Source organism: Micropterus salmoides, unplaced genomic scaffold (genome assembly GCF_014851395.1).
Source record: "Micropterus salmoides isolate LMB-PRFRI ecotype aquatic unplaced genomic scaffold, ASM1485139v1 Ms_hic_scaffold_14, whole genome shotgun sequence".
NCBI lineage: Eukaryota > Metazoa > Chordata > Actinopteri > Centrarchiformes > Centrarchidae > Micropterus > Micropterus salmoides.
In genome coordinates this window covers 14,419,466-14,444,642 of record NW_024040485.1, presented here as the reverse complement: position 1 = coordinate 14,444,642, position 25,177 = coordinate 14,419,466, and the positions used below count along the sequence as shown (strand labels likewise).

General features: G+C 39.1%; 1 protein-coding gene across 1 annotated transcript; it reads right to left on the bottom strand.

Annotated features, from left to right (window-relative positions):
- Positions 1–18,998, bottom strand: klhl14 (kelch-like family member 14). The gene is made up of 8 exons (XM_038717876.1): positions 16,390–18,998; positions 14,310–14,431; positions 10,122–10,211; positions 9,224–9,302; positions 8,647–8,837; positions 6,544–6,702; positions 3,515–3,672; positions 1–1,651 (listed from the first exon to the last, which is right to left on the bottom strand). The coding sequence occupies exons 1-8, from the start codon at positions 17,265–17,267 to the stop codon at positions 1,511–1,513; spliced, it is 1,818 nt and encodes a 605-aa protein (XP_038573804.1). The 5' UTR covers positions 17,268–18,998; the 3' UTR covers positions 1–1,510.
- Positions 18,999–25,177: the final 6,179 nt, after the last annotated feature.

Sequence of the window (25,177 nt, the reverse complement as noted above, 5' to 3'; positions counted from 1 at the left end):
GTCAATTTATTTTCATATTCTAAAATGCAAAGGACATAACAGGATTTGAGAATAAATCCAAGGTTGAGTGCACAAAAATGTTTCACTGCAAGCGATTATGTACAAGAATAAAATCAACAAATCTTTACAGAATTCAACAGGTACTGCATCAATATTTAGAGTCAACTTTTTTAACTTAATAACGTAGACTAGACTGGACTGAATCTTTTTTTTTTTTTTTTACACAGCACATTGATTAATTTACATTTTAGTGAGCTTTGTTTGCTGAATTAAAAGTTCACTATTAGTGCATAAAGGACCACTGTATGCTTGTTTGTTTTTCATACATCAAAGATTAAAATCCAAGGTCAAGGTAATGCTATGTGGCCTCATAAACAGGCCAGCTGTTAGCAGTTACTTGTGAAGGAGAACAAACCACACTAATGTCCTCTCCGTCCGTTTACCCAAACATGCCACCCATAAATATATTGGCTAGCAATTTCAATTTGATTGTACCATCACTGTATAATTAATGTGAACATTAGTGCGTGATAGGAATATTTGAGAATCAATGATAAACCTTTTGTTTATCGTAAATTGTTTTGCTTGCAGCATGAAGAATAGTTGCCACAAACATTTGGCAAGATTTTTTTTTGTCAAGCAGATAACCTGTAGGGAACTCTCTGTTCGACAAGTTCTACAGAAACACGACTTTAGTCTGGGTGTAAATCATTAAGATAATTACTTTAAAATTAGGGCTGGGTGATCTAGACACATTCTCATAAAGATCATTGTGCAATTGTGTATTTCTTGAACAGCGTATGAACCCCAATATACCTGTGTGCAGGTCTAGTTTCCATGTACTTTTGTTCAAACCCTGTCAGTTAAATAATAACAGCTTCTGTCAGGAAAACTTTTAGACACGTAAATAGAAAACAAACCAGTTACATAATGATCTGACGAGGTGACACAGCAGGATAAGTGCACAATCCAGCCACAGAAAAATTTGTTATATCATGAGTGATGAATATTTATACACTTTGATCATCACAGTTAATGTAACTCACCCAGCCCTAGTTTAACTCAAACCCATGACAATTTAGGACTGAGCACCTTTCCTCCCAGTGTCAGTCCACGAAACAATGCTGCATTTTGCTGGAATTATGCCTCTACTGAATACAAGATACAATGGATTTGAAAGCTATTATTCAGTTCAACACTATGCGTGCTATAGAAGAGAAGCCAAAAACACTTACTATTAGTTTAAATTAAATCAAGTATGAAACTGACCATTTCTCAGAACACAGATGAGCTTAAATACAGGAGTAACACAATTTTTTTTCAAACCTTCAGTAGGGAATAACGAAAGTGCTCTGGTCAAACCTGTAAAAAAATAATTTATACACACACCACCGTTGTCTGACCGGTGGGTTTGTGACAAAATTGTTGACAACCATTTTGCTTATTAATGGTCCTCCCCCCATTCGCTCTGCTGCTCCTCGCTCTCTCTGCCTGTCCGTTGGATTAGTTGTCATTTGTTAAAGGGAAGGCAGGCGGGCAATATGACGTTGGAACAGGCTGGGCCCGCTAAGGGCTCCGCCACCTCTCCTTCCAACTCTGTCCATGTTCCTTTCTCTGGGCTGTAGCAGATGGTAGAAGACTTATAGGCCCCCTGAGGAAAAAATAAAATGAAGTCAGTCCCTTGTGGAATGTAAATGCTCAGTTTTATATAAATGCATGTAGTCAAAAACAGCAGGGACAACTTTAAAGATTAAGTCTGTTTCTATATTTTTTCTTTGTCGACAAATTTCATGAAAATACCAAAACCAACAACCTTCTAACAGGTACTGCCTGTGTAGCCAAATCTAGCTTATTGCTCTGTGCGGCAGACCTTCACTTCCTTCACAAAAATTATTAAAAACACATCAATAAGACGCACTGCTGCGCTTGGTGACACGTTCCTTTATTACCACAAACACATACTAGTATATTTTGAGTCAGACACACATGGAGTTCCTCAAGGAAGCTGCTTAGGTCCATTGTTATACGCTGTGTTTACAAATGAATTACCATTAATCATGCATAGGGCAAAAGTTAGCATTTATGCTGATGATACAACAGTATACATGGCAGAACCCACGATTGAAGAACTTGCAAGAGCTTTAAATAGGGAATTGCAGTTTGTAGTTGACTGGGTAACGAATAACAAACAACTTCTTAATGTCTCTAAAACAAAGAGCATTGTATTTGGGACAAGTCATTTTTTAAGAAATGAGCCTAGGTTAAAGTTGCATGTTAATGATGTTGCAGTTGATCAAGTCCAAGAGATTAAACTTTTAGGTATTACAATAGATAGTAAATTATCATGGACAACGCATATTGATGAATTGGTGAGCAAGATGGGAAGAGGTCTTTCAGTAATTAGGAGATGTTTTAAATTTTTACCAAAAAATGTAATGGGACAGATTATTCAGGCATTAGTTCTATCTCATCTGGATTATTGCTCAGTGGTCCAGTGCTTCCATGATTCAGATGAAAAAATTGCAAGTTGTTCAGAATAAAGCAGCATGTTCGCACACTTCGATACTCATATAAAACACATGTAAATACAATGTATAGCTGGCTAAAGGTAAAATATAAATGTACTGCCTCTTTGCTTCATTTTATAAAAAATAACTTACTAAATTACCAAGGGTACTATATAGACAGCTATGTTGGAGCTCAGATGTGCATGGCTATTATACCAGGCATGCTACTGAGGGCAGGTTTACACTACCCAAAACGAAAACCAGTATGATGAAGAACACTGTAATGTATAGAGCCATGGTTGCATGGAACACCGCATATTATTCAGGAGAACAGTAAAAATAGCTTTAAAATGTCACTGAAACAACATCTCCTGGCGAAATCTCCTGGCGTCCTCATCTAAGGACGCTTAGATTCTAGATAGTGCAATATGATGTCTAGATAATATATATATATATATATTATTATATATATTTTTTTTCTTATTTTCTTTTTCTTCTGTTTGTTCTGTTGATTGATTGTTACTGATGAGAGCTGGGTTATGTAGTGTGTTATATCGTGTTTTTGTATGGTTGTATTGTCTTTGACTTTGTTGTGTTGGTGTTTGTGACTTTCTGTAATTGTGTACTACACTGTATAGAGTTTTGTGACCACAGGAAGAATAGCTAATGGGGATCCTAATAAATGAAATGAAATGTGCCGTCCTGCTGCCTGAAATTCTTGCTAGCGCAACAAATGTGTGTTAATCTGCAGCTGCAAATAATCCCCAAAAAATCCACTATTTATTCCTGTTTTCTAAAAACTACAGTGCCCAGATGTTTACGAATTTAAAAAAAAAAAAGAAATTAAAGAATATATTCCTGACCTGTGCCACAGACAGAATTACGACAAACACATTCTTGGTTTTGGTCTTTTCATGGAATTTTGCTGACAATAATAAAAATATATTAAATTTTGCCAGCCTTATTCTTTAATCTAAAATAATCTAATCTGAAGTGTAAGAATATACCATGCTCCAGCTGTAGCCTCCCACGAGGAAGATGCTGTCATCCAAAACAGCACAGCCAGGGCCGCTGCGACCCTCCAGGATGGGTGTCTGCAGGATGTTCCACTGGTCAGCTTTTGGGTCGTAACACTCCACCAACATCACGTCTAGATGGGAGAAACCTTTGTGAGAGAGGAGGAAAAATATCTTAAAATAATGACAGTACTTCAGCGTATCAAATGCAGTTAGTATGACCTGTAATTGAAGGTCCAGGTTACAGTAACAAGCTGTTTGTTTGACTTTAAAGGCCCTAAAAACACATTTTTGCAATCAGCTTCATACTCTGAGCGATGGGAGCCTACATGAATAACTAACTTAGTTTGAACCAACATAGTTCGAACTAACATGTTCCCAGGTGTGTTCGTCTGACTTTCACAGCACGAAACTCACAAAACGTTGTCATATTCTGCCTAAATATGTAATTTGTGACCGATATTAGGTGACATTATTATGCTAGCTTATTATTTATGCTTTTCATATTGTTGTTGTAGCTGCAATTACAAGAAAATCAACAATAGCAGGCTTTTAATGAAATCAACAATATAAATAATATATAACTTTATTTTATTTAGCCTAAATATAGGCTATAACTGTTCTATAGCAATAGCAACATTTTAGAAGAAAAAACCAAGAACTATTATCGATTACAAAACATTCAGTAAAATACTTTAACACTTTAACACTATTATGAATCCCTTGGCCGCAATTGATTACAAGGTCTTGAGAATAGCTCAGTGTCATAAGCGGTTGCACATGTGAACGTTCTCTATTGAGACAGACACGGGTTCGAATCCCGTGAGTTCTCTATTCATGTTTGTTATAATGGCAACGACACCTCTCAGGGATTTATTCATTACAGTACTTTCAGGAGTTTTATGCTGTCCCTTTTTACATTTATATTTTTAATGAAGACTAGAGAACATCCATCTTCCTCATAGGCCTAGAAATGTATGCATGAAGGTAATATTAAAAGTCTTGTCTTTACATTCTCCATTTTGTCCTTGTAGTCCTACTGGGTGACTAATATTAAATGAAGTTATTGTGAACAGATGGGTAATCTGTGAGAAAAACACCTGCTGTTTGTAGATGGTCTACACTAAGATACTTATTATTGAATTAATGCAACTGGAGCTGTAGTTTGAACTATACAACTTAACGACAGTGGTGGCGAACATTCGTCAGAACTATGGTTTTGCGGAACACCTGCGTCACCTAACGATGGTTCGTACCATCTAAGTTACCAACTTAGTTACCTCCATAGTTCGACCTAGGGTTTTGGGAAACAGTTGCAACGCAACTGAATTTTTCCGACCAAGGAAGTTGCTACCGCAGTTAGCAACAATGCTTTTGGGAAACGCACCCCTGATCAGCTGAGATTTTAAGCAATAAATGTATTTTTTTTGTATGATTTCACTCGTCTAAATTGTTGCATTATGTATTCATGAATATTTAATGTTATAGAGCAGTGGTTCTTAAACTGGGGGTTGGGTCCCCCCTGGGGGTCATGATCTGGTCCCATGGGGGTCTAGAGAATTCTACTATAGACACAAAAATAAAAATAAAAACTTAAAAATAACTAGACAGACTACAGTTGTGAATGGAATCACTTTGGGTGGACACTGTAAATATTTTGCACTGTTTAATCCAGTAGGTGGTGGTAATGCCAACTGCTATAAAACGCCAAAGAAGAATCAGGCCCCGATCAGACAGAAAGCTCTTTGCAGGTTCGAAAACGCGAGACGCACAGCAATGCCGTTTTTTAATGTTGCTAGGCAACCATATCGCCAGCGATCTGTAATCTTTGGTTTGCTGTTAAGTAATAACATTTTATTCATTTTAGCAGAAACTTTATCACAACTCACATGTCTGAGTCTTTTGTTGTTAAAAACATGTGCTTTTAAAAAAAAATAGACAAACGGTGGGCTCCATCTCTGGCACTGAGTGTGAGAGGTGTACAAACACACAGGACACAGGGAAACGGAGATCCGTGCGGGTACATGAGACCCTCAGAAAAAGGACACACTGCTGGTAGTAGTCTACCAGTTGGTCCAGGGGCTTTGTGTTAATGATGGTCTGTTTAAGGCTTATTTTAGGATGAGTCTGGGACAGTTTGTTGCAGTCTCCGGACAATCGCGAAAATATTTTCAACCTCAAAAAGGGGTCGGACTGCCAGAACGGTTAAGAACCCCTGTTATCGAAATACGTAAAAAATTAGGTTTGAAATCAAGGTTTGAATGCAGTGTATCATACACAGGTATTTGGCCATTGTGCTCTAGTTTCTGTTTAACTTGTTGCTCAGGCAATATACTGATAGCAATGAAGGCCACTAACAACAGATGAAACATTCACATCTGGATCAGTCATTCTTTAGACTGACTCTTTTTGTTTCTTCTTTTTTTCACAAGTACGTGAACATTGCCAAAATCTGTAGTGTAAAGTAAATTCAATGTACAAACACCCATGCACCCAGTAAAGGCAGTAAAGAAGCACACATCCACCCCAGAAAAATAAACAACGGACAAAGACATGCAGTAATTTATCATAAGCCTGAGAAATAAGCCACAACTTCAATTAGCCTAGATACAGTTGTGACAGATCAAAGCGCTGAATGTGAAACTGTGGCAATGAAAACCCAATTAGAGTCGTGCAACATGTATTGTAGATGAACATTTAACCGTCTTTCATATTTGTAGTGATGGACTGTATTTCAAAGAAACACATACATGTTCAGCTCGTCATAATTCCTATTCAAATACCAGTATTCAGCCTTGCTGATCAAATACAAATGCACAACACACAAGAGTAATTCAGTTGTTTGTTCAGTTTTTCATTTTGCTTGAATGATGAAGTGTGAAAGAGAAGAGGGACTACAGGTCCACAGTGTAATAAAGGTCATTGCCGCCTGCTCATAATGGCTGTCTCTTTCACACAGATTTGAAAAAAAGCATCAATCTTGACCTGTTTTTTAGTTCCTGAAACGCTCGAGTACTTACCTTTCAAATGGTTTCCACCAATAGCATATAAGCGGTCGTTCATTCCAGCCAGGGCATGAATGGCACGCTTTGTGTTCATGTCCTGTTTCCGAGCCCACACGTCCATTATGGGGTCATAACAGTAGAGCCAGGACACATACTCTCCATTGTGCACTCCTCCTGCAACAGGTAAATACAGCACTATGCCTTTAATGGCGCGTGGAAATTCAATCTGTAGGTAGACGCACCGGCTGCTTATGTGACATCCTCTGTAGAGCAAACTGACACATGTATGCTGATCAATGAGAGAAATATTTATTGATTTATTGCTGAACCTAATCATTACCAGGGTTCCCATGAAATATACTTTGATAAGTAATTATAGATTATTGATTTATTTTATTACTTTTAATACAGCCACATGTGCTTACAGAGAAACTCTGCTCTTTTTTAAACAAGATTTTTGTATCACCGGCTAAACTTTTTATTTATTTTTTGACTGGTTGCAGTGCGTCAGAGTTAATAGTGTCTTCTCAAACTAGCTTTATTCAAACACAGGTTCCACTCAAGGCTGGTGCCTTGGTTCTCTTCTTTTAGTTTTCTGTTGAAATGACTGGCGTAGTGTACAGTACAGTACAGTAGTCACGTCATAAAGTTCACAGATGATTCAGTGTGGATCAGCTTTTGGAAGAGGGGGATTTTGGTTTATGAATTTCTGCGTTGGTGTGATGAGTCTAACTAAAACAAAAGATATCATTATTGATTCCAGAAAGCAGAAGTATTGTATAAACGTTATATATATATTTAAATGATAATGTGTTGGTTATAAAACATTTGTATAGCGGCGGTTCATGGTACCCTGGCGCTGCAAGTACGCACTTTGCAAGAAACCTTGCCTGGAGACAATCAAATCAAATGGGTAAACCAGGTATTTAATCATGTCCTCAGGAAGAAAAACGACATTCTACATTGTCTGTCCAGCCTGTGAAAGGAGATTTGGACCTCCATTTTTCCCTTGACAGTGCTTGGTGAGAGGATAAAAAGATGTAGGGCTCACTTGTTCCTGATTATAGAGTAGTACTGATGAAGCTCAGCTCAGAAAGACTCTCTTTATGCCTCATTCATTCACAATTCTCTCTCTCTCTCCCTACTTCTTCTTAATCAGATGACTACTGGCGTTTACTCTTTCGGTTAAACCAACCAGATTTTTGCCACAGTCTCAATTAGCCAATCATGTTGTTGCTTTCAAACTTTAAATCTCTTCTCCTCACTGCTGCAGCCAACTGTCACTTCAGTGAGAATTGTTGTGACCCTCCTCCTGTCACTTATTGTATGGCTTTGCACTTTTATCTGTGTGATATGATGGCTACTTCTACAGTTTTTTCTTTGTCTCTTTGTGTTTTGTTAGTTGTTATATTTTATGTGTTTTGGATTTGTGCCATTTGTGTTGTATTCAGAGTAAACAGAAGTCCTGCGTTAAAAATCATTCTCAAGTAAAAGTGCTAATACTACTAAGTATTATCAGCAAAATCTTAAAGTAAGTGCTCATTATGGAGCAGAATAACACCGGTTAGTGTATTATAATCACATATATTATGGTTAGCTTATTAGAAATGCTGATTCATTATTGTGTAAGTAGCACTTTAATGTTGTAAAGGGTTATAGTGAACTGATCACATGTTCTGTTCTGTTTATAAAATCTTTATATGCCAAGGAACGAATAACTGTTAAACAAATGTAATGGTGTAAAAAGTAAAATATTTCGCTCTAAACTGTACTGGAACAGAAGTTTAAAGAGGCAGAAATGGAAATACTCTAAATACTAAAAAGTAAAACTTATCCTCCAGCCTTCTGTGTATGTGTTGCTGATGGTCACTGTTGTTTTAATATGACTGTACAACAAATTTAACCAGCTCTGAAAATAAAGAAGATTAATTGATATTGTTGTGCCAAATACATATCATATAATACCTTTTTAGAGGATGTATTTATCTTTTTCAAATGCTAAGCAAAAAAAAAGATTCTGTGTATTTTACGTTGCAGAGGGATAAAAAAATTATTTGCAGAAAGTTAAATAAGAAGACAGTATAATAAGTGTGTATGAGTGACAAGGTCTCTCCTGACCTGATATGTAGATCTTGCCGTTGTGCACTGCTCCTGCATGGGCGGCCAGAGGCTGCGGCAGAGACGACACGTAGTTCCACTCGTTAGTCTCCAGGTTGTAAGACTCTACACTGGAGAGGTAGCCGCTCTCGTTCCTACCACCAATCACGTACAGGTGCTTTTCCAGGCGGCAGGCAAAGAAACTGGCTCTCCTGAGGAAGGAAGTGTCGCCCAGACAACATCATTAAACCAGCGATGACAGGATTTATTGTAAGGATATTCCACAGTTTGTGTGTAAGGTAGAAAGGATAGATTTGAATAAAGGCTAGTTACATGTTTACCAGCTGTGAGCACCTGTTCTTACACTAGTGAAATGGGGATAATTAATTTACTTTATCTTTTATTTAATAAATAAATAAAATTTCAAAAAAGACAATATATTTTGAGTAACAGATAGCATAATACCATATCTGTATGCAAACTGATAAAAATCTAATGCTTTTCATTTTATCACAATGTTTTATATATGACTTATTATAAGTAAATAACATTTGTGGAGTTAAAAAACAAATCTGGATTCAACCACAAATAGACTTACCTCTCCTGCATAGGAGGCAGCTGTATCCAGCTGTTGAATCTGGGATCATAGCGGCTGACAAAATTAGTGCTGTGCTTTCCTGCAAAACAGATACAATCAAGATCAATGACACTGATTACACAAATGACTTAGTTAAGTGAGTAGAGTCTTTATGGCACAATACTGTTTAGGCAGACTATGGCAGTGCTCCGTTCTAATTGGCTAAGTCTTTGCCAAAGTCTTTATTACAGGCAGTACCAATGAAAAGCACAACTGAGACTATGAGAAGTCTTCATTTAAATAAATGCATTATCTGAAAATCACCACCCACACCTGATAATTTTCAGTATTAATATGTGCTGCTTTTCAACACTATTAGAGTTAACAAGTGTTGAGTGAAGTCTGTTTTTTGTGGAGGATAAGCTGTTGAAAATCAAATCACATCATAAATTATCTCTAATGATGTGTGTTGTTTCTGTGTTGATTTTTACTCTCAGAGCTAAATAAACACTACTGTGTTTCACTATTGTGTTATGATTCTTGGTGAAATAAGGACATAAGGATAGTATCAAAGTTTTTGATCATTTACAGTCTTTGTTTCTTAGTATGGCAGTGTGTTACCACCATTTCACAAAAAGCACTCTTAACACTTCTACATCACAAATATTTCAGTGTTAATAACAGTTATTTTTCTGCGGCAATTATTGACAAGTGTTGATTGGAGTGTTGTTTGTCCACTCAGAGCTGATCTGGCTCGAGGATGAGTGTTTTAAAACTATCTAAGTGTTACATTAACTCTGATGGGTTTGAACTTGCATCAACTCAAGCTCATAGCGCTCTTTAAAAAAAGTAAACACTGATAAATTTGCTGTGTAAAATCACTGGAAAGCAAGACGTTCAGTCCGTGGTGTTACTGTACCGTTGGGGTTCCACTGGTCCTCTCCACCCAGCAGCAGCAGGAAGTTCTCCACCTCCACCACACAGTGATGGGCGCTGTTGTAAGGCATTACTAGACGAGACACAAAGATCAAAGGAGTCAATCACTAAGACATGTGAATGATTGAATGATTAGTAGTAGGCAAATAGTACCCTGTGGGCCAAATATGGCCCTCTCTTTTAAAGTTTGGATCAAACTGGTGATGGGGTAGGGGATAAGACGCATGCCTTTGGTGCGATTGACCCGGGTTCAATTCCCCACTGTAACACCACGAATGTGTCCCCAAGCAAGACACTTAACCCTTAGTTGCTCCAGAGGCGTGCGACCTCTGACATATATATATAGCAATTGTAAGTCACTTTGGATAAAAGCATCAGCTAAATAAGTAAATGTTATGATTTCATAACTGTACTGTAAATAACATCATGGCATCTTCTGTCTTGTAGTGCAACACAGATCATACAATCTTGTGCATGAGTTTTTTCACTATTAGCATAAATTGCTGTAACTCTGTGAGTACTTAATGCACTGAAATAAATTACATCTGCCCTCCGATATAATCCTAAAAACTAATGAATAAGAATAATAAATCAGTTTTGGACTATAATAATAATCAAACAAACAACTTATTTAATGATGTAGGCCTGCGCCTCAACTGCACCTGTGAAACTACGCTGACCCGTCATGAAGCAAAGCTTTAAAAATTACTGGCTTTTGTTGAACCACATTGCATGTGATACAGGTCTACTGGTCAGGACATTAAATGTTAGTGACAAATTGGGTGTTATTTATAAAACATATCCAAAATGCAAAATGTTATCTTAACTTTTTAATAAGCAATATTTGTACTGGCAGCGTTTCTCATTCAGTGACTATTCTTACTTTGTCATGCTGAGTATCCCCATTGTTTGACAAGAAGTGCTCGTAGTACATGTTAATGTCAAGACTGATTTAATTTGCAATGTAGTCATCACAACGGGCCAACGTGCTTGAAGCAGCCAATTTCAGCCAATTTTTTCACAATTGTTACTGTGAGCTTATCTATCTATCTATCTATCCATCCATCCATCCATCTGATAAGGCAAATATGTTTCTATTTCGGGGATCTAACTCACCCACCAGTAAAGACTGAATCTCACAGTGGAATAGTTTTCCTTTTCTCTTCATCTACCATTAAAATATGCCACAACAGCCGTTCAATTAGTAATATATGAAGTACATCCAGTAAATATGATCTTTAGTGTATCATACTACTCATCATGTGTTAACACAAAGTTAGCATAAAGAGCCCACAGCTACAGCAGGACCCCCTTGCAGAAGATTTCCCCTTTGTATGTTTTTGTGCTCCCTTCCTCTCCTCCATCTTCTTTTGCTGAAGTGACCCCATTGAGATGTAGAGAAATGGTCTTAGGTGACAGTCATAATGAACATGATCGTGCTCACTCAATAAATCTCAGGCCCGGCGCTTTTTGAACACAAATCAGTGAAATGTTAAAGCCCACCTGTCTGTCTCCATCAGTCATTTCCACTGTCACCTCCCCAACGCCTGATGGATCACAGTTGCTGCAAAATTAGACAGCCTTGAATCTCATTTCTTTCCAATTGGCCTCTCCCTGCAATCTCACTCTGGCTGGCTGACATGTGCCGGTCCTCTGTGGGAGGGGAGTCTCAGATAGGAACTAATAGTACATACACTAAACACAGCTTTATCTTGAACGAGGGGATTAGGTTGCCTGCCTCCAGTGCACCTCAAAGACGAGTGCCATATGACTGCCAAATTCCCTTACATGCTATTTACATTATCATTCAGTCAGCAGTACAGTATATAGGACACGGATGGGTGGCTTTTTATTTGATGTCTAGCGACTTGTACTCATACTAAAAATCATCTCATGTTGCGATGTGAAAAGAAGATTACTGCTTTACAGTATGTCACAGGCTACAGTGTGAGGAGTTCTGTGGGAGGATTTGGGACATTATCTACAGGTGCCTCAGACACAGTGGTGAACAGTGGGATAAGCGGCAAGATATAATAACTGAGACTACTGTAATAGTCTTGTGCAGTGAAAATAATCAAAGTTTCCTTCTACAGTGTGTAAGACTTCACTGAGATTTATCACCTGAGAATGAGTGTGAAATTAATCTACCTATCCGTCCCCCTCTCCCCTAAATCTTCCACTAACCCCAGGGGTGAACAGCCACGGGAGGGCAGGATGAGCACGTCCTCTACGAGATGGACGCCATCACTCCGGTCTACAGTGAGCTCTGGGGCTCACTAGAGGGAGTCAGAAACCTCTGCATAGAGGCACAGTCGGGGTTGGTTGAATGACTCCACAGCTAATGCACCACTGCTGCTCGAGCTCTGACGTGCCTTTTACACCATTACAATTGCATCCTACTGAGCTGAATTCCTTTGTTCCATGGCATGCGGCATAGATGAGGTCCATTTCCAAGTGGGAGATTTTAATATCAGGTTGGTTTAAAAAGAAAAAGAAAAAGAAAAAGAAGAAGAGAATAGTCCAGCCTTGTGGCTGAGCCTGTGTCTGCCTTTGTCTTGTGTTTGTCCACGCTGCTGTGGGTACACTAGATGGCAAACTTTACACTGCAATCACAGAGCAGTAGATATATCTGACACAACAGAGAGGTATCAGATTCTTCCCAAATTGTGTTGATGAATGTCTTAATCAAAGGCTGTCCCTCTCAGGTTTCGCCTCATTGAAAAGTTATGATTGAATGTTAATAATCTTCTATTCCACATCCATTGTGTGGAGGCTACATCAGACGGTCACTGATGTGTTAAGGGGATGATTTTGCAGTTTTGTCCTTCCACTTGGCCACGGACCATTTGAGTGTTAACTTTTTAGTTTTGAGTGATGGAAATCCCTACTGACCTTTTGCTTGCTGCAGTTTATACCCAGGAGTGTGAGTTAAATGAGAAAACGACAATATAAACACCAGTGAGTTTCAGGCTATTGTGTATGCATGGCTCCTTTAGTAAAAATGCCCCCTGATAGAACATGAGCTAAAATAACAAACAACTGCCAAGAAATGTTATGATTCGAGCAGAGGAAGAAACAACATCAAAGACTTTCTCTGAATTTAAGACACCATTAGACACAATGTAAGAAATTCCTTGCCAGATACAGTACAAAACTGGTGCCATAAAGAGAGAATACAAACTGCACAGTACCAAGCTGACAGACCAGACCTATGGCTAATATGTACAAATGAAGAGACACAACTGAGATATGGCTCCAACCAAAACAAAGGGACAAAAACTCAATATGTCCGACAATAATGATGCAAAGAACATTTTTGGTTTCCCATTAGATCCTGTTTGACCTTTGCAATATGGCAACAATATAGTGGTGAGCCATAAAAGGTCAGGGAAGACAGAAAGAAAAAAGAGCATAGTACAGTTTACAGAGGTGAGTCCTGCAGGAAAGGCTTCAAATATGTTCTCTACAGACACCACATTTTGTTCAATAGAATAGATTTTTTTGGTTCAATTGTGACAACTTGCTCTCAATGTAACCTTATGAAATCAATATTATAAACTGTACCCTAGTATAAAATTCCTACAGGTTACAGGATACGTCTTAATATATTTTATTTTTTCCATTTAGTCAACTAAAATCATTATCATTATATATTGTGAAATGTTTGCATCAACATTACAGCTGCTGTGTTCCACTAACCCCATCCATCTCTTTGGTATTTAACTCATAGGTCAACAGGCTAATTCCATGCTGCGTTAAAATATGTATAGGGTAATTCAATTTCATGTATTGATCAATGTGAGTGAATAATCAAGCTACATTTAAAAGCTATTGAGGAAATATGTCTTTCATTATTGTTCTCTGCCACAATAGATCATTAGATGCAAGCAAATCTCATCATGCATCCTGCCAGCATATTTCAGCAAAAAACAAGGGAAACCGGGCATGAAGCTCCACAGTGCTGTGAAGTCACGCTCTGATTAAAAACTTATATTAAAAGTGATAGTGATACATTATTACCTAAAGGACTTAGGGAACTCCTTCCCCTCATTTTCTGTGGAAATTAACCTGTGTTAAAGTCATCCATAGGAACAACTTTCTCTCATCATAAAAACCACTAACACAAGATGCCTCAGGTAAAAAAAAATGCAGCAGAGCCTTTGCCACTCACTTGTGAGGATCTTCCATGTCTTTTTCTCGTCGTCATAGTACTGGACCAAATTGCTGGGGAGACGATCAGGTCCAGGAGGCAAACCACCCACCAGTAACAGCATTCTTTTATTGGAACGGATTCTGTAATGTCAGAAGTGTGGGTGTTTGGACAAGTGTTGGGAAACATAGAACAAAACAGGTATTAAGACTTGAAATAAAACGTCCAAAGGCCAAAATAAGCACAACCTGAATCTGGACACCTTTAATCCTTCATTTACATAATTACTTTAACAGTATTAACAGCACCTGCAAAGCCTATTTTTATTTTTCACTCTGCGCTTATTGTAGGAATGAAATAATCAGTGAATGAAAATTCATGGTCAAATGAATAACTGCTGTCTGGGTACAACTACTGAACTTGAGACTACTAATCAGGCAATATGTGGCCATGTTTATCACAATTAACGAACAATTGCTCAACACCGTATTGATCTTTTGATGTGTTATTGAATGGTTATTGTTCTCTAAAGATATCTTTTCAATTAGCTGTGAAATGAACACAAGTCGTGCAGGGGGCCATGCTGGAGGCTAAAAGCACAATTGAGTACATAAACCTGCCTATACAATGTCTCCATTTCATTGGCTGCAATGATTCATGTGACATCTCTGAGCAAGTTGTAAGATATTTCCTGCTGTTTGTATATGATATATAACCGAAAAGCCGCAGACTTTACTGTACATTAATGACAATTATCTGGCTCCTAATGGATTTCAACACAAATCTACCAATTAATCACAATATGCAGAAAAAGATTAAGAGTAGCTGGCCTTTATATTCAGTCACATTCACCTTTTTTCCTTTTTCATATTTTACTTTTTATGCTTGGGAAAATCACGGTTGTCTCGGTACATTCTCTCTGCTACTGGCCCACTCTGAAGTGTTTTGGGGTTATTCATATGCAAATGGGCCCCTGGACATAGAGAATGGTGATTAATTGAGAGAGGAGAGAAACAGTAGCATGTGAAACTAATTATTCCTGATTCTTTGCTCATTTATGTCCATATGTGGGAACAGATATGTTATGGGGATGATGGAGGAATATATACATGTACAGTGATTTCACTTGATGATTCTTTGTGCACAGTTTGATTTTCACATTTTGAGATTCTCAATGCCACAGCTCTAATTTTCTGCTATTTAAAGATATATATATATATATAAAATTTGAATACTGATGCCATCACTACTCTAAAGATTTTCAGCTCTGTAAACAAAACCTGACAACAGCACCGTCAATCAATCAACTTACAAACAACACCGGTCTACTTGCCAGCTCTTTAAAGTTCTGATCATGGCACACATGTAAGTAAGACATGCAGCTTGGCCTATTTGTGTGAGAGTGAGACATGTGTATCTAACCTGAATATAGGGAGCATTGTCAGATAATCCCTTATTTGATTAATTCTGCATTTTCTCAGAAATAATACATACCTAAATATACTGAATTCCCTCTGACTGTGTTTATTGGGTTAACGGTTCGCCTCAATAACTGAAGTATCCATGTACTGTTATGTAATTACCATGTCATTCTGGTAACAATTTAATTACAGCATTTCAAATTGTATTCATGAGACTTGCTACACATCAAACACATAACCTTTATCTAGTTTTCTGCATCTTGTCTACACTGATTAGAGAGCCATTACACAGATGTGTGAGGAAATAAAGAGTTGTTTTTTCTTCACTAAAACATAAGGTAACCTTGTAATTCTGTTTACAGTGTAGCATAGAGTAGATCAAGCCCCTTGACAGTTGGCATTCTTTTTCAGGAAAACTCCCACAATCCTCATTAATTGGGCCTCACACCTCAAATCTCTGCCTGACCACCTACATGCTCTAGACTACACAGGCGGTGGGACCACTACTTGAGCGAGTGGGCAATACTTGAGTTGGCAATTTGTTCAAATTTAACAAGTGGGAGGCATTTAATTGCCTTCCGTCCACTCTCTAACAGCTCGTTGCTGCGCGTGTGTGTGTGGGTGAAATCATGTCTGTGTGTTTCTCTTTCTGTATTTGTGTTTGTCTGTCTCATCCTCACCTGCTGGCCACGGACTGCCTGCAGTGCTGCCTGAAGGGCATCAGGTGGTAGTTCATGGCATCCAGGAGTAGTTTCTGGCAGACAGGGTCACTCCTCATGAAGTCAACAGACTGCACCCTCTCCACCAGCTCAGGAGCAGGTATAAGGGCGAAGCGCAGCCTCTTCATAAGGTCCGGCGCATAGTGCATGCGAGTCTCGCGGTCATGCTCCAGCCAGAGGACTGACATCTGGAATAGAGCCAGCTCTGACTCCACCGGAGGTGGCAGAGCATCTAGCATGGCACACATCTCCTCAAAGTTCAGCAGCAGCACATCCTCCACCAGGTACTTGTTGGCCAGCTTCTTGGTCTCATCCAGTCCATGGAGTGCGGCAATCTTGCAGATCTGCTTGTAGTTCTGCACAGAGATCTGGTCATTGAGGAACTGCACGCTGAGCTTGGTAATCTGGGGGATGTTGAGGATCTTGCTGACTGACAGCACCTCTTCCACTGTGTCCAGGGAAAGAGTCACGTTGGCAGTGTACAGGTACTCCAGCACTAATCGTAGTCCAATGGAGGAGCAACCCTGGAGTACTAGGTTATTGATGGGCCTGGCGCTGGGGGTCACCAGCTTGTCATCGGGAGAGGATGAGGGGGTCCCACTGCTGCCCTGGTCCCCTTTGCTCCCCTCATTGTTGATTACATTATGGGAAGAGAAGAGAGATCTGAAATACTGGGAGCAGGATGCCAGCACAGCTTTGTGGCAGTGGAACTGCTGTCCCTGGGCAGTGAGAGTCACATCACAAAAAAGCTGTTTTCTCCATAAGAGATTGAGGCCATGCAGCAGGGTGTCACTGTGTGTTGGGTCAAAGGTGGATGTTCTATCACCCGATCTGGACATGACTTCCTGACTGTAAACGCCACCTAGGCAACAAATAAACCATGCAAGCCATTTACCTCAGGTCATTTATTTTGCACAACACACGTAGCCTATAAATGGTATCAGTCAACTATTACAATGGAAAACGATTTCTCGAATAAGTTACTGAGCAGATCTCCCGTACATCCAGAGGGGAATAAGCATCATGCCATGCCTGCCGGCGAGAATCTACATCCAATACGGCTTCAGTCGCTTTCAACTTTGAGCTCTCGTCGTAAAGCAACAAACAAAAACGCAGTAGTTCCCACAGCGTGCCACTCGTATTCATTCTTAACTCAAGAGCAAGATGATTTAAATGGAGGCTGAGGTTTGAAGGGCGCTGTCAAAACAAACGAGGATACGGAGATGCTGCAGCGCTTCCCCCTCCGTAACGCGGCTGAAGTTGTCGGATATGGAAAAAGAGACAACCGCCACGGTGGACGGATAACATGCAGCATTCAGCTAACACTTATCCCTTCTCTTATCTCGCTGCACACCCCCACAACGAGGACATTACACATCGCACAGATTCATAGAGTCATACAAAAGCAATTAGTTTGTCTCCGAGCCGTCAGCAGCAGTACGGGTGCGTTTCGCTTTTAGCCTACCGAGTTACGCGGACGTGAGTATCGAAAATGATTCACTGAAATGCAGCTTTAGGAAAACTTAAACGCAATATGCATATCTATTGTTTCTTAGTCACTACAAAAAAGCGATTTCTATGTGCGTAGTGTGTGTAAACTTGACACAAGCGTGCTGTAACGTTGTAGCCAGATCCACGAAAAGCGCCTGTCACAACTAAATGATGTGAGCAGCTTGCCTGAGAAGGAGCCAAACTTACCTGACTTCAGCTCTTGACAAAAAAAAGAAAGTAAGCTTCAGGTTCCCAATAATCTCACTTGAATTTTCCTTTGTTCTCCTTTTAAGAAATGTCCTTTCCTTTAAAGTCTATGGTCGGTGGTGCCTCAAAATAACCATTGATTCCAACTCATAAAGTCACTATTTCAGGTTATTTGTTGACGTTGATCATTTGTTCTTCTGAATTAACAAGAAGTGTGTGAGTGTGTGAGAGGGAGCTGTGCTTTCTGCAAGAGAAGAAGAAGAAGAAATATACGTGTGACAAATTATGCTACCAAGAAACAACACATCATTATCCTTGGGCCTGGGGCTCAGTGAGTCGTAACGAGAGTAATAGGAAATCCACGGTTGGGGAGAGAAACGGTCGTGCATGGCCGGTGGAGAGAGACCATGCAGGGGTATGGATGCTGGAGAGACTCGCAAAATTATGGCTCAAGGCTATTGTAAAAACTGTCGAGCGTAAATGACTGCGATTTCAAACATCTATGGAAGAAAGAAAAGAGAAAGGGGGAGAAAAACCGAGTCTTTCCCTCGCTGTTATAGAGAGAACCGTCAAGTTTTAGTGCGCATTGCTAATTAGTCAATTTCTCTCTGCCTTCACAGCCCGACGACTTTGCTGCTGAGCTGAAACTGCTAATTTCTGGGACCAGCCTTTTTTTGGCTGTGAACTGGATGGATGAATGGCTTGTCTCGCACAAATGACAAAAAGCCCCTGCCTTAATCTCCATCGCCAAAATAACCCCTCATCTCATTCTGCTCCTGCTAGTCCTTCAAAAGAAGGTGCTCTACACAAACTCAAGTTTTGCATCTGTATGATAAATACCATATGCACTATAATGGCCACACGTTGATTATAATTTCAAATAAAAGCATTTCATTTATAATAATGGGAGTAAATAATAATGTTTCCCTTTTCTATGTGACAAAAGCATCAGGCCACATACACCATGAAACACAAACACATGCCTAAAGTAATGTAAAGTTAAAAAAAACAACAAGCAGGAAAATAACAGTCTAATATACCTTGCAGCGTTTTCAGGTGCTATTATCTTGTCTGATCAGTTCACTGTTTCACAACCAGAGGTCTAGCTACCTGCAAACACAAAAGGTTGAAACCTAATACAACAACCACTAATGCACAATAGTGTGTTGTACGTCCCGGTTGGATATTCAGATTCTGTATGCTTACCATAGACTGTATATAAAAAGATGCTCAGACATTTTCACCTCCACAAACCCCCAAAGCCAACAAGACTGGCCGTTGAAAGAAGTTGATTGATGAAGCACACAATGAAAATATGACTCCTTGTTGTCTTGAATGTCCACTTGACCTTATCATGTAATCCATAGCACTCTATCACAAACAAACCAACAATGTAAAAGCCCTGAGGAACTTTCAGCTCCCTATTATCAATCCAGTAACTTTATATATATATATATATATATTCCCATCATTTACTTAAACCACAGTAGACACACTCCCTTAAGTTATGTTCAGCTCCTGCCTGAGACTTGAGTCCTGAATGTCTTCCACTGAGATTTAAAAACTTGGAAACAAGGTCATCTAATCTTATTATCTACATTAAGACCATATCCTTCCCAATAACCCTGTTCATGAATAATCAGGTAATGTAATCCTAATCATTAGTAGGTTGACACAGCATGGCTGCAGGTTCAAAATAAGGAAAATAAATGCAAATCCAATCAAAAACTGTTAGAAATGAGTTATTTGGACAGAATAAACTGTCAATTAAATAAAGAGCTCAATTAGAGTAAAATAAACTTACACACAGGACTCCCATGGGACCAGAAGTGACAGATACCTCACAAGTTATGAAATGACAGATAGGGATAAATGGTTTTGTTCATGTACTATGAAATAGAGCAACACCATGCTACCGTCAAGCAATAACTGGCCACATATAGGTAGCATTTATAATAGATGGAACCAGAACATAGTTTGATGGTTGATTATTTGACAGGCACGCAGCTTCCATATCCCCCACTTGTAGTTATACCAAGCAAATTCATTTTACATGAACTCTGAGATGACTGATTTGATTGTGCACTGCATCTAAAATAATAATCATCACCAAAGTAAAAACCATACTGTAGTATTAATTGGTGGTTTGAAACCGCCAGGAAAGCAGTTTGTATTATTGCTGTTTACTAGTATTATTGTTATTAGTGTTGCCTCGTTCTCAAAGCACTTGACACTGCAGGGCATTACAGTAGTTCACTGTATTTCACTTCGGAGTCACATCCTGTTATCTGTACTAGCACTGAGTTAGCACTACATTACCCAAGTCTCAAGCGAGCTATTCTAACGCAATAAAATGACCATTTCCAACTCTTTCAGCTCTTTGTAGCAACTCAGTCTCCTGAGGCCACTGGTCTTCAAGATTGCAGGGCGTTTATGGTTGTAAGTTGTTGCAGTGTGCAGACGGGGGTGGGGGGTGGGGGGTCATCAGATAAGAGAAGAATTTCTAGACTAATTAAACCCTTTGAGACAAAGAATCACACCACAGTGATTTACAACTCTCTGTACCAGTTAACCCAACTCATATTAATCTGTCATATTACACAGATACCATATCTAACTCTGTGGGTAAAAAGTCTTAATATCTTTTTGTCCTCAACATTATGGAAATGTGACGGGGCAGGTATGAGAGTAAATAACAACAGTTATTTAAATACAGTAGTTCACTGATTAGTTTTCAAAGAAAGCTTCAAACAAAAAGGATGAAAAGACCATCTACTTCATACAGTAAATGTTATAATAAGCTCCTTATTTCACCCTGAGCTTCCTGTGTGATGCTTACATTATAGCATGGTTTCTCATTGTTTATAACGTATAAAATAACACGAAACAGCACAAACTGTAGACATTTTTGTGCCCTTGAATAACCGATTAAAGAGTGAACATTTAATCTAATCAGTGCAATGGAACAAAACAAAAGAAGAAGCTCCAAAGTTGTGAATAGCAAAGTCTACCAGGCATAATTCCTTTTGCTGGCTGCTGCAGAGGGGTATGCTAAGATAGAAAGTATTATTTTCCTAAATGGAAGGTGTCAGATGGTCACGGAAATGTGATCGGCTGTTCAAGATCACTGCTTCCCATCTGCAATTTGTGACGTGTGAAAGATTCAGCCCAAATGTGCTCACCAAGCGTAAATCCTCAGCACTTTCTCTTATCGTGGAAAAGCAAGATAACCAGCTGTTTACAGATCAGAGAACATATCATATTAATATCATGGAGAGGGTGATATCATCTTGTTTGTAAAATATTTTGTTAACTAAGTGTGGTGTGGTATGGCAACCTATAAAGTGCAAGCTGTAATTTATGTGTTGGTGAAACTGTTGTAGTTTAAAGGTTTTGTCTGATAAAAATATTAAAAGGGGGGAAACAGAAAATGCTGCACACAGCCTCTTTAGAAAGACAAAATTAATGCAAACTGCAGGTTAGAGTAAATACTAAATTATTAAGCTTTTAGCAGTTGCATTTAAATTAAAGACCCCCGCCCCCTCCCCAATTCCAGTTTAACAATGTGTCTAAACACAAGCAGGGTTCCTTTGATTAAACATCTGCCTCCCTGTATTTTTTATGATCCTAGAAGAATTCACAGTTAAGAGTGATATGATATTATTATGTGATATGACTGCTTTGGATATGAAAATAGTCTCTATACAGTTTTTAGGGGTTCTGATTTGTAGTTCCTGTGTCAGAGTCCCAGCAAACTATCACTTTAACTTTATGTGCCAATGGTTGTACCAGTTTGTCATCTCCTGAGAGTAGCTTCGACGTGAAAGAAACACATGACTTAAAGAAATGAAAGGGTTAGTTAAAGTGCAACATTTCCAATGGCCGCTTGAGTTTATCCTGATGAATTTGAAAATTTGAATGCAGTCTAGAGTTTACTTGCTAAAATATTTCTGACATATATTTTGATACTGGGACTGATTAGCGCGTGCTTGTCATCTCAGATCAAAGTTAGTCAGAGATGATTCATAAAACGTCCACTGTGTAATAAAGTGGAAGCACTTATATTTGCCATTCAGGGAGTATGGGAGGCCTGCTGTTTTAAACCCCTAGATCCCCACACATGCCGTAGCCACCACAGACACGGCTCAGAGAGTCAGCCGGCAGCCGGGAGGTGAGCAGAAAGGAACAGGCGGTGTCCCCTTCAGACTGAGCACAGGAGCGTGTGTGTAAGTGTGTGTGTACAGTATGTGTGTGTGTGGCATTTCTCAAATGACAAAAGGATACCAGTTGTGCAGTTCAGGTGGGAGGAGACATGGAGGTGGCATGGAGACTCACCTGAGGGAGAGTCTGGGCTGTTGGGACCAGGGCGGTAGTGGAGACCCAGAGATGTGTAGGGGCCGCAGGAGGCCACTGTGCTGTGGAGAAGGTTTGCGGGCTGGAGGGAGAGGGGGCTGCTGTTGCACACTCTCCCCAGCGTGATGCATCTACCTTCAGGGTGGCAGCAGGCGTGGAGTGGGGTGCGATGGAGCGAGCACGGGCTCAGTGGCGCGGTCACCTAGGGACGCTGAAGCTGCTGTAGCAGGACTGATAGTTATTCCTTGGGAGAATTGCAAGATGAGCCCCATTGTATTAGCAACCCCTTCTACTAAAACTGTATCAATGTTCTCAAGCCTTTAAAGAACGAAGTTGGGGTACAAAATATCTGATACACATCTGGGAAACAAATGCTTTAAAGTTTTATGAAATATAATGTGGCGGTACGATGTATAGTCTCTCTATAATAAAATGTAAAATTCAATTCAATTTAGCATATTATTCTTAACTGTATGTTTCACTGTGCATCAGAATAACTGTTGTTGAGTTAAACTTCAGTAAATTCCTTTGGCAATGGGAACCCAGCAAATTATTCCATACTGATTTGAAATTCTCAGACATTAAGCTTTTTAATTTCCAGGCCATACTTTTGTGTTGAAACTGTTTGAGTCGTATGTTTTAGAAATTCTCTGTGTCTAATATGGTCAGCACTCCCAATTATTCACTCCACTGACAAGTGAAACAAATGGGACCAACCAGTGCATTCTGTATTATCTACACCCCTTGGATTCCCTGACAATAATTAATACAATGGCAAGCTGCTGTTACCAGCCCCGACAACATGAGCTCAACAACATAAGCTCTCCCCTTCCAAGAGCTCTTGAGAGGAAATTACATCCAGAGATGAGGTCATATACGTTGTGGCCGCTAGCAGCCGGGTCATATCATGCTAAAGATAAAGGTCCTATTGTAGGATGCTGTTAACATCACCAGGTTATTACTCACATCATTACACCATAAATGTAAGGTGCATGGAATATGTCCAGAATAATAGGAATATAGCCCTGACCATAGAGATATATGCAGCCTTTAACAGCAAAGACAGTCTCATATATATCAGGGAAGTTCATTAATATGCCACATGATCTTACTGAAGCAGCAGTGCTGACCACTTCGTTGGTATGGTCACACACCATTATCAGGTGTTATTTAATTTACTTACAATACTCATTATATATATCTATGTACCATATAAATAGCAGTTACATAGTTTAGGTGTATATTTCTACTATATATTTCTATTATATATTGTATATTTCTATTTTAGAAATACTAGTCTCATGATAAAACAAAATAAAAAAGACATTTTTTGTTTTAACAGTCAACTGACCAAGACGTCCTTTTAAAGAGATGTCATATAATCATACTAACCCCTCTTATTTTAACCTACGAGGATATTAACAGGTTTTTTAATTATAGAGGAGCACATTCCCCCAACATCCATTAAAGGAATGCCATGCTAATTTTAAATCCTCGCAGCAGGCATTGGCATCAACAGAAGAAAAGTGGATGAGTTTCTCTTTAACAGCTGTAATTTGTGTTTTCCAATCACCATGCTGATTTCTGCTCATTATACTCCGGTTTCACACCGGTAAGTGAGCAAAGTTTGGATTGATTGACTCTAATTAACTAAAAAATGTTCCAAGCCATGGATTTATTATCATGCTAGCTAGCCACAAATGTCAGAGACTTTCACAAATTATTATCCTGTTAAGATAAATATCTTTGAAATCAAATGAGTGTGGAAACACAAGGAACATGTATTGTTATACTGATGAATTTGCTTGGCATGTTTTCTGCGGAGTTCCACATTAAAGACTCACCTGGGCAAACACACAGTTCCAGTGTATTGTTAAGCTGTACAGTATGACTGAATGACAGATGCTGTAGTTACTTAAACTTTAAAGGAGCACACTCCCTAATCACATACTGCAGTGTATAAATAATGAAGGGAATGATCAGTAAGACATGTTTAAAATTATCTAGTTAAAATAAAATAAAATCTTCTCTATAAGATAAAATACAGTTACCATTCAAAGCAGTGCAGAACTGCCTGGTCTACTCTATGTTAACAGAAGACCCATTCCCTCTTGTGTGCTCCAAAACTTGGCAGCATCTCCCTCATTGATATTTTAGACACAGTAGCACCTCTCTCAACTCACATTCTTTCCTTGACTCCATCAGCTCCATGGCTCAACTCTCCACTTGCTTATGAACAAAGACAGGACGGTTTGAGTGGACACCTCCATCTTCCTGGTTTTAAAAAGATCTCAAAACAGAATTTGGGTTAGCTTGAGAAGACAGAACGTTGCTCTGATTCACTTGGCTTCACGTCAATGATCAGAAGTGATCAGTGGAGTGAATCCAAACGAAACGGGCCCATCGTCTGCATGGTGGCGCCAGGCTGAAATTGAGAATCATGCTGCCTGTAAATCAGATTTTCCCAACATGTCTCTTGCAAAAATATGCCTTTATACAAAACTACAAAAATCTTTTAAACCAGCTTTGATGTATCACAGAATATAACAACACAGTGAGGCTTGTGCTGTATATTCCATCCTCATCATACTGAAACAAACATTTAACATAGAAGAAAATACATCTCAGCTGTCAAGCAGCCCCATCAGCATTTCCACAGTCTACCCTCTTAAGAGTGGCAGCATTTAGGTGTGTGCAC